We start from the raw sequence: 10,147 nt of genomic DNA on the forward strand, positions 1-10,147 counted from the left end.
TTCAATCGATTTGGATTCGGACCCTTCAAACGGCATACCAAGTAGCTTTCCAGATATACAATAAAACTTACAATCACTGGAAGAAGAGTTCTTAATCAATTTGGATTTGAGCCCCTTGGACAGTAAATTCTTCCAGATCTGCAACAAAATCTCTCAACTATACTTTGAAATTAGATGAGGTGTTCAGTCTTGTTGCATATCTCAAAGTCGTTGCAAGAAGAGGTCTCAATCGATTTGAATTTGAGCCCTTCGGACAATACACTCTTTCAGCTCTGCAACAAAACTCAAACGGTTACAGTTGGAAGAGGTTCCAATCCATTTGGATTGGAACCCCTCAAAAAAACAAAGTCTTTCAGATATGCAACAAAACTTCGACTGAAAGGTAATCTTTTAGTTTTGGCCAACCGATCGGATAATAGACTGCATGTTTCCGAAGCACAACGAAGTAGAAAGAGAGAAGTGAATAGAAAGGCGTGTTGAATACAGTGGTATTAAGGTCTGGGGGCAGGTAGGAGCAATGTAAAGCTGGAGGAAGTTGTGTAAATTAGAAAGGTGGAGGGGAAAAGGTGTGCTCGAACTTCTGGAATGGTTGAAGATCAGAAAATAAAGGGAGAGGCATTAGAATTATTCAGCCATATCACTCTGAATGATAAGCCAGTAGACAGAAACGATAGATGGGTAATGATGGAATCAAGTACAGGTCATAAATGCTTCAACTCTTAGACCTGCGAATGCTTGATAGACGCTTTGGGGACGCAAGACTGCAAAGCTAAGCTCAAAATCCGGAATATATCAAGTTTTTGAAACATGAGCGGTCAAAGTTAAGCAGCCTGATCTCCATGTAGTTTGCGAATTGCTGCCAAATGACAACTTCGAAGAATCTCATAACTGATAGCATACTAGAGATTTCTCAAATTGCCAATCCTATAGTTTACCTACCCTTGAGAACCAGACAACTAAGTAGATAGATTAAGGCGAGAACATTCCCATAGATGTGATTATCTGTTTTGAGCTTGGGTTCCGGTGACTAGCTTGTATGCCAAGCACATAAATAGACATCGTACAAGTTCCTCTATCAAAATATCAATACGGCGTCCTTGTCAGATATTGAATAACAGTCTAAATCTAGTATGAAATGTAAGATAACAGAGATAAACCCTTGTATTGCGCTTCCCCGGGCATACAGTAACTGTTCGAAAGCAATCGTTACTTAAATTCTGTGCTAATCGAATCTAAGTATTTGCCCTGAAAGACTACCTTGAAGCAGATTGTAAGCATTCAAACGCTACTTTCTCATCATAATAATGGTGGAATGAGAATACATGCATAGTGTTTGGATGTAATGGCGAAATAGAATTCCTCAAACTCTTGAAATGACCACACTTCTAAACTTTCATTCGGGAAGAGTGAAGTAGCTCAGCTTCAGAATGATCACTTTGAATCAAGACCAGGTGTGATCTGAAATGATAAACACTTGCTCCGTGAATGCGATACAGTAACGCGGTTCAGATAGAGGAAACCAGGTTCTTCAATGACAACATCTTCTCATGCCAAGCAGAACTTGCTTGACACTTTTTGTACTAGAATTAACCATCTGATCTCGAACTTTGGCGCAACTGCCTACAGCCTTGGAAGTTGTCTTACCAACAAGAGTGCAGAAGACAGAGAAGATAGAACAGGGTAGTGAAGAAAAATTGGGCCATTCTTCAAATGACATTGAGACTTCATAGCCTTGTGAAGCCTTGGGTGCAAGCTAGCTGTATCTACGACTGTAAGGCAGTCCCTATACCCTGTATTACCACACCACGACAACAACCGTTTGACATCTCAGCCTCAAGTTCTTGAATAGCATAACCAGTAAGGGGACATCTCATGGCTTTTAACAATTAAAGTGCCGACCGGAATTCGCTGTGTCTATTTTAAGTGCTATTCGTATCTATACGATGGCCAATGAACATCTCTTTCATGATCTCTCTACAACAACAAGAAGGATGGAATAAACAGGTCGCCAATTTTTCTCTCGAAACAGCATTTGATAACTGCGCCTCGATCCACTTCGAGCTTGCGAACCAACCAATATTCCGAAAAGCACGTGATTGTAACCCTTATTCCCGAGGGCGACTTTTCCATAATCATCAGCCACCAGTGCCATGGCGCCAAGGTCGGGAAAAGGCACATCAAAATTCTAACCCCTGACATTAGTGTGGAGTGGAGTGCGTGCGTGCTGGAGTAAAGTAAAGTGGGCATAGTGCCCGATTGTCTCATTTCGGTTGCGATTGATGATTGAAGGAGATAATGAGGGATTGGATCATGATGTAAATCATGTGATAGGGAAGTGATGGTGATGCGTAAATGGAGTGATGGATAGAGAGAGGAGTGAAGAGTCAAGAATGTAGAGTGAAGAGTGAAAAGTGGATGACGAAAAATAAACATAAGAATGATACTTATGACATAGACATGACCTCCTATTATGCACTCACTCACTCACTCACTCACTCACTCACTCATATACGACTGTGTTACTATCAACTATCAATGCAGACTACTTTGCAAATAAATCGCAAACTTCCATCAGGCTGATTCAGATTAAGGAACTTGGGTGCAATAGTGGATTAGAATAGGCTGAAAATGTGAGATAGTGTAGAGATAGCCCGGGAAAAAAGCTTGGGCTTCATATACATGACCACCAGGACCTCCAACAAACCACAATTTCCTTCAAATTAAACACTACCCTGCACTGCCCTGCCTCATCCACCACTCTCTCTCTCTCTCTGTAACCATCCAAGATGTCCAAGATCTTGTCCACTCTCGTTTCACCTATCATTACCGTCCGAATGTGAGGGCAATCCAATCCTTCTTGTTGATATTGCATGATTGTTCGTGCGCGTCTTAATAAGGATACCTAAAGAATCCAAAAATCCTTCGCTCATTCCTACAAATTCTTTTGGATCTCTTGGAATTCTTTGCGACGAGATACGACTTTCATTCCCTAAATTAAGTACGAAAACTTAGCAGCAACTTCGAGGACTACGTAACTGACTAGAAGATTGGGAGAAATGAATGGGAGAAATTGGAATTGGAATTGAAATTTCACAGTCACAAGAAGAAATCCGTTTCGGTGATTCGATAGCACGTTGATTCACCCGAGTCAACAGATTGACTCAAGAGATTAAAACACACGGCGAATTTGATGGTGAAAACTTAGAGGAGGGAAATTGGAGAGTTTGCTTTGGAAGGAAGGAATAGGACCCAGAATAATCCAAGTCAAATGAGGATCAACAAATAACTGGAATTACCAACCAGCAACAAATCTTGTACCATCCAAAGGGACTACTCACTTGCGACACACAGTTGAAGTTATCGCATTCAACAAACTTGAGAATCAAGTCTTACCACGCCACCCCGAGGCACTTTCCGACTGCTAGAATTTATTGTGTGCCAACATTACATTTCACAATGCCACATATTACAACAGCGATGGAGTGGAGTAGGAGGAGGGGAATTGGAGAAATATTGGCGGATAGCTTTTTAAGGAAAAGATCAATTACAGGTGATGTCTCGAGTGTGAAGGATTCTTTTAGTTCATGGTCAAATTGTATGGCAGCGACATATTGCAAGTTCGTCGCTCCTCCCCCTTTGGCATATTCCATTACCAACCATTCCCTCCTTAAACTCAAACTAACCTCACCTTGCCTCTAGATGGCCTGTCATAGCAGCAATTATCGTCGTTGGCTTGATGGTTTTTTCCATAGTTTGGTGTATAATAAGATGTGCTTGTTGTGGCATGTCCTGTTGTTGCACTTGCTTTTCCTTTCTTAAATGTTGTGATTGTTGTGGTGGCTGCTGCGATGGTAAAAGAGACCGCCCTCACAAACATCTTGACGATTATCCAAATCCAAATCCAAATCAAGGCTATCAAGCCCCAGCGCCAATGATGGGCGGCGCTCTTCCCGCACGACCCGAACCTCTCAAGTATGCAACATTTGAAGTAGGCAAAAACGGTCTCGCGGTCGATCCGCCAAAGACTATCTCAGAAGATGCATTACCGCCTATGCCGACATGGGAAAATGCGAGCAAAGTACATATAAATGATGATGAGAAAGGTGATATGGGCATGGAATTGAAGGAGTTAGATCCTGTCACGGGACAGAAGATGCCATTGATGAACGGAGGCGTCGCCAATAGTCATCCCAATAGCCCAGCGGTTGGACCAGGGGAAAGCCCTTATGGAAGACAACCTCAGGGTACGAACAATGGGTTTATGAATTCACAGGATCCACATAACCAAAGTCAAGTCAATTTAGGAGGAAATGGAATGGGTAGAGGGTATGGCCTAGGAGGAACGCCGAATCCCGGAATGCCCATCGATCCGCTCATAGGCTATAGAGGAACGCCGCCTCCAATGGGCCCAGGTAATCAACAAGATGGAATGGGGTATAGAGGGACACCAGGACCTGGATCAGCAATCGGAATGGGAAATGCAGGTATGGGATACAGAGGAACGCCTCCACCTGGTGGTCGAGGATATCGCGGTGCACCTTCACCGGGCCCAGGAATGAATCGTGGACCAGGGCAATTCAGGGGTGGACCCTCTCCAGCACCAAGCCGAGGATATGGAGGACCCCCTCAGAATCAAGACTTTGAACCGACTATGCCACAAGAATTCATTTCCAGTCGCGGTTTCAACGACTCTCCAATCTCGGCATACGGTCAAGCAGAACCAATGTATGATAATCGACCATACCCAGCCCAACCATCACGTCAGTTTTCCAATGATTCCTCGAGGCCATTGAACCAAGGAAGATCATACACCAACAACACTGAGCAGTCGTATCAATCCTATCAATCAGACAATTCCTCCAATGTCGGTACATATCCTCCCCCGCGCATGCCTTCTAGGGGACCTGGACCAAATGGACCGAATAGAATGATGTCACCGGGCCCGCAGATGGGAGGTTATGGTGATGCACAACAAAGAGGATTTAACAATCATTCACCTGCACCACCACTGCAGCAACAATCTGTGTTTGGACAGGGACAGGATAATTACGACCAGGGAGTGCAGAGGAGTGTAACAAGAAGTCCCCCACAGCAGCAAGAGACATCAGTGTATCCGGGATACAAACCTTATGCTCCACCAGAGCCAGAGACACCAGCATATCCAGGATACAAGCCTTACACGCCAGCTCCTAGGTAGTGATTGAATGGTTTAAGATTAATGACAAATGCTCGGAAGAAAATGTAGAGCGAGAAAGACAGCCGGTCCAGCGGTACTATTTGAGAAGGATACCACTATATGGACATACTAGGGTTTAGGGAATGGAGTACTGAGGCGTTTATAATGGCTTATGAATTTAGCTGCTATTGGGATATTCTTCATTTGATGCATAGGATGCAAGCGTTTAAAAGCCATTTCGTTGGATGGTATATGGCTATTTTGAAAAGTACCTCTTGGCTATTTTATTTTGTTCGGTATTTATGTAACAAGCAAGTGTCTTCGGAACATTGCAGGAGGGTTTGTTGTATATTTGTATTCATGACTTCTTTTTTGCGGGGAGGTGTAAATACCCTTACTTAGCTTGGATCTATTTAAGCGTGATCAAGATCATTTATGTTTTTCCGGATACTGTCGGGTCATTTAAAAGGTTATTGATAAGTATTTTTCTTGAAAACGGGAGGATCTGTCGTTCTTATCATACATACACTCCATTCAATAAAGCTTTATACTCATTCTTACGTGCCCACGAATTGAAATGATTATCTAGCTTGGGTCATAGCTGGGTAGGGAGAATGAAATGAGTTTATGGGTCGCTGAAAAGTTGCTGGTTCTGGTGGATTTGCTGCACATGTTGATCGTGCTGGCTATGGTGCCTTCAGTAACCTTAAGCACTTGTCTATTGCCATCGCAATTGATCCAGCCAACCAAAAGAACGGCGGCATTTCGAGGAGGGAGGTGTTTCTTAGATCATTATGTGAACATCGACTCTTTGTTGACTGCAAATTTCAAGGGATCGCTCCAAACAGAGCAGTCCAATTCTGTATTCTACTTATCGTCATTCACGAAAGGGCAAAATGTGTACTCATTTCACTGTGTTTCTAGATTCATTCCTACATAGAATAGAGTAATTAGCTCACAGGTCCAGGTGCCCGGGGCCATCCATCTCCAAGCTTTTCCCAGCCTTTGGACCAATTTTCTATCAGATTAGTAGTTGAACCAGAGTTACAAATTGGAGCGTCCAATGAGACAAGTGATATGAGCTGATGTAGCAATGTTCGTTAGGCCTCGGGAAGTCCTATGGTAGGAGATGGTGTCAAGTGTTAAAAGGCAAGATGCAACTACTTCGACATCTGATTCGGCGCAAGATCAAATCATCGCATTTGTTACGAGACATATCTTCGTAATCAGCTTGATATTCTATGCTCATTGATGATTCTCTTGCATAAATGACTCAAAACTTCACAGATACTACAGCGGGCTCGTGAGACGCTTGAGTTTGTGATGACACGAGGATAATTAATCAATCTTTTTGTTTCACAGTTAAGATGCTTTACAACATTTTCACAACGGCCATTCCCCGCCGATGTGCTTCTCGAAAATGCCGCCGCCAGCACTGCGCTTCTTCACATTGATATCAAACTCACAATAAGCACAGCAAAGAGTAAGCAACATGCCGATTTCCCGACTCACCGCCGAGTTTATCGTTCACACTACAGTCAAGACAATAATGACCACGATAAAATTAGTTGCATCACCTACTACCTTGATGTCCAGCCGGGATTTATTTGTAATTCCCATGATCCACTTGCACATAACACGTCTTTGGCAAAGTATTCCGAACGCATCCGCATTCTAACAATATCGCTAAGAAAAGGAGACCGCCCAGGCTAATAGCAAAATACATATTAGGATGTATACTGTGGAGACTTCACCAACGAGTGAAGAGCAAATGGTGCATGAAATGGGCTCTTAACACGCGGAAATCGAGAGTTATTGTAATGAGAGATTGGGTGATATAGGCAAGCTATAGCACAGACCGGTTTGCATAAGTGTGATGGAAATCGTCGCACTGCCCCAGTCTTGAGACGAAGCTAGGCATCCATACTCAAGAGCCTCTCTGCACCGCCTACTCAATTTATAAAACAATGATATCTTTGGAAGAGCTTATGGATTGCGGCCGGAATCCATACAACTGTCCCGGATTCCACAACAAGAGTAACCGTTAGCACTGAGTTGGGTCTGGAGAACAAATACACTGCATTCAGCTTACATTGAGGATAAATACAGACATTTCATCACTTCTCCAAGAAAATTGCATATGTACATGTGCATAAGCCTCAAGGTCATTACTAGACTAGAGCAGGGGCATGTATGAAAACGACAAATACTATGCAGGCGCCCACCTGAGATGGAGACATCACCAAACACTTTATTGGGCGATTTTTTGTCGGATCCGATATCTTCAGCTCAAATAGTATGAGGATCTTTGATTATGTGTGGATCTCTGCTACAACAAAGGAGAATTTCCCATAACTTCAGCAAGGAAGACATACAATACTTCCGTCCATTCCGAATATTCCACTTACGATTTCTGCAGTTATATGATTTCTTTGGCGGATCATCAGGTTCAGAATACTGCAGAAGGATGGACTAAAGTTTAGTAGCATTGATGCAGGAGCGGCTCTTCATTACGTCTACTTCCATCGAACGGAGTGCAAAGTCAAGTTTTTATGTTACACGCTTACATAGTGGATCTTTCACTGTCAGCAGCGGTGACATACAACCAACTGTTGGCTGACTGTGGGTCACATCACACCAGTTAAGTATATTATACTCCTCGCTTCCGTACCATCAAGTCTACACAGGAGAACAATCAGAGCGTCCAAGATAGCTCGATCATTGGTTATGGCATCAGCAAGTGATGCTTTGAATTACTCAGAGCCCGATATGCAAGTTCAGTTGACAGAGCCAAGTTCCCATTCTATCTACCAAATATTGATGCGAAGCTCATTCCGGAGGTACGAGTCAATGCCCTCGGATACTCAAGGATAGGTAGTGGTCTTTCAACGAACTGACATTTTCCAACATGTAGACAAGACAGCTATTAGAAAATTATAGCCATATTCCACCGGAGGAACAATCCAAACATGTCCATGAAATCGTAAGGCGTTCTTTTCTCATGCTGTTTCTCTAAATCTAATCCTTCTTCCAACGTGACCAAGCCTGGGACATCCGCGCGTACCCTTGCACGGGAGTTGGTGCATGGCTTGTACCTCAACTTTGTCGGAACCCTGTGTATCCTGAGATTTTGAAGCGGGTCCAGGCCGGTGAGGTATTGATAGATGTTGGATGTTTTCTTGGACATGATCTTCGACGATTAGTCTACGATGGTGCGCCCTCGGATAAAATTTATGCTATCGATATCGTGAGCCACTGGGATGTGGGGTATAACTTGTTCCACGACCGTGATCAGCTCTCTGCGTAGTTTATCGAAGCTGATATCGTATCCGAGTCCAAAGCGCTGGCGCCATTGAGAGGTAAAATAGATATCATCGCAATAACACAGGTGATTCACCAATGGGATTGGGAAGGACAAGTCAAAGCAGCCAAACAGTTGATTGGGTTTACCAAAGGGCCTGGCTCCATGATTGTAGGAAATCAGATTGGAAACTCCAAAGCACAAGAAGTAACTTTGAAGACACTCGTCGTTTCTATGTGGCGACACAATCCGGAATCCTTTGCGAAATTGTGGGATCAGGTTGGACAAGAGACGGGGACAAGGTGGGAAACGCAGGCATGGATGAGATCCTTTGAGGAAATGGCATTTGGTGCTAAAGATGGTGCTGGGATGGAGGATGGAGTGGCAATCATTGAGTTTGCTGTGAAGAGGGTCGAGTAGGAATAATGTTCTGGAACTTCGTGTTTAGTGTATTATAGAAAGAACAATAACATCTCGGAAGATCAAAAGGCACCTTGAGAACCTCATCGTTATTTGCCTCTCGAGACTACTTCATATTTTCATATGCGTAGGGTGAAATGGCAGTGAATTAACGAGTAATAAAGAACTCGATTCTTTTTCTCTAGATATTGTTGTATTTCGCTCCGAGACCGTCAATCTTGTAATGTTTTCATTATCATGGATCATTTATGTTTGTTAGAGTATATTTATACACTGAAACATCATTGTTCTACTTTATTAATTATATATAGATTGAAAAAAACTGATGAAATTTCTCAGACTATTTTAAAGAGTTCTTTGTGAAAGAATATAATTTTTGTATTTTTGATATTTTTGAAACTATATTCGGGAAGTAATACAAACTGATGTATTGTAGTAAAATCTAAGTATATTGTCAATTAAACGTCTTTTAATCTCATTATTAACTCAACATACTATTACTATGAATCAATCGGGATGTTTTCATATAGACATTGAAATTCGAATTAATTATAACTCTTGATGTGGAAAGAATGTGAGTTGATAGTTAATATATTATACAACAAATCACTCTGATGCCTTGTAAACGTTATTTGACTATTTTTATATCCTAAAATTCATATTTGCTATACTCTTATGCTTCATAGAGTTCATATAGATTTTGAGATAGATATCAAAGTCTATTCCGAAATGTTTAATTCTAATTTAAAAAAAAAAAAATTGGAAACAATTAAAAAGAATGAAAGGATAAGTAATTTCATATATAGAGCCTATCATCCTATTAATTAAGTGCTCTGTTTCCTAACCACCTCTGTTTTGAGATATTTTCCATTATTAAAGATCTCAAAATTAATTTTTTAATTTTCCTATTTGTGAATAAAATTTATCAGATTATATATTTTTTAAATTCTTTTAAACTTATTTTGATATGTTTAGATTTTTAGGATTTTTCTGGATTGAAATCTAAAATTTCAAAATATCGATTTGTAAATTTATTTAAAAATCATATATAGATTTAAAGCTTTAATTTTAATAAATATTATAATAATCTTTTTATAACCATTGAAGAAAAAGTCTCATTTTTTGAAATTATTAAATAAAGAAACCCAATTTTTAAAAACAATTTGGATAAAGAGTTTTAAATACACGCTTCTAAATATTTATATATGTAGTGTTTTCTATTTCTTTCTGATTTCTCAAAAATAGCAATC

The 10,147-nt window shown here is 41.1% G+C and overlaps 2 protein-coding genes across 2 annotated transcripts; both read left to right on the forward strand.

Moving 5' to 3' along the window:
- Positions 1–3,456: 3,456 nt before the first annotated feature.
- On the forward strand, positions 3,457–5,197 carry EAE97_011882 (uncharacterized protein; the record flags this gene model as incomplete). Its single annotated transcript, XM_038882396.1, has 2 exons — positions 3,457–3,617; positions 3,700–5,197. The coding sequence occupies 2 exons, from the start codon at positions 3,457–3,459 to the stop codon at positions 5,195–5,197; spliced, it is 1,659 nt and encodes a 552-aa protein (XP_038726792.1).
- A 2,706-nt stretch (positions 5,198–7,903) lies between these two features.
- EAE97_011883 (uncharacterized protein) lies at positions 7,904–8,897 on the forward strand (the record flags this gene model as incomplete). The annotated part of the gene is made up of 4 exons (XM_038882397.1): positions 7,904–8,016; positions 8,096–8,166; positions 8,221–8,423; positions 8,484–8,897. 4 exons carry the CDS (start codon positions 7,904–7,906, stop codon positions 8,895–8,897), a joined length of 801 nt encoding a protein of 266 aa, XP_038726793.1.
- Positions 8,898–10,147: the final 1,250 nt, after the last annotated feature.

Source organism: Botrytis byssoidea, assembly GCF_014898295.1.
Source record: "Botrytis byssoidea strain MUCL 94 chromosome Unknown BBYS_043, whole genome shotgun sequence".
NCBI classification, from domain to species: Eukaryota; Fungi; Ascomycota; class Leotiomycetes; order Helotiales; family Sclerotiniaceae; genus Botrytis; species Botrytis byssoidea.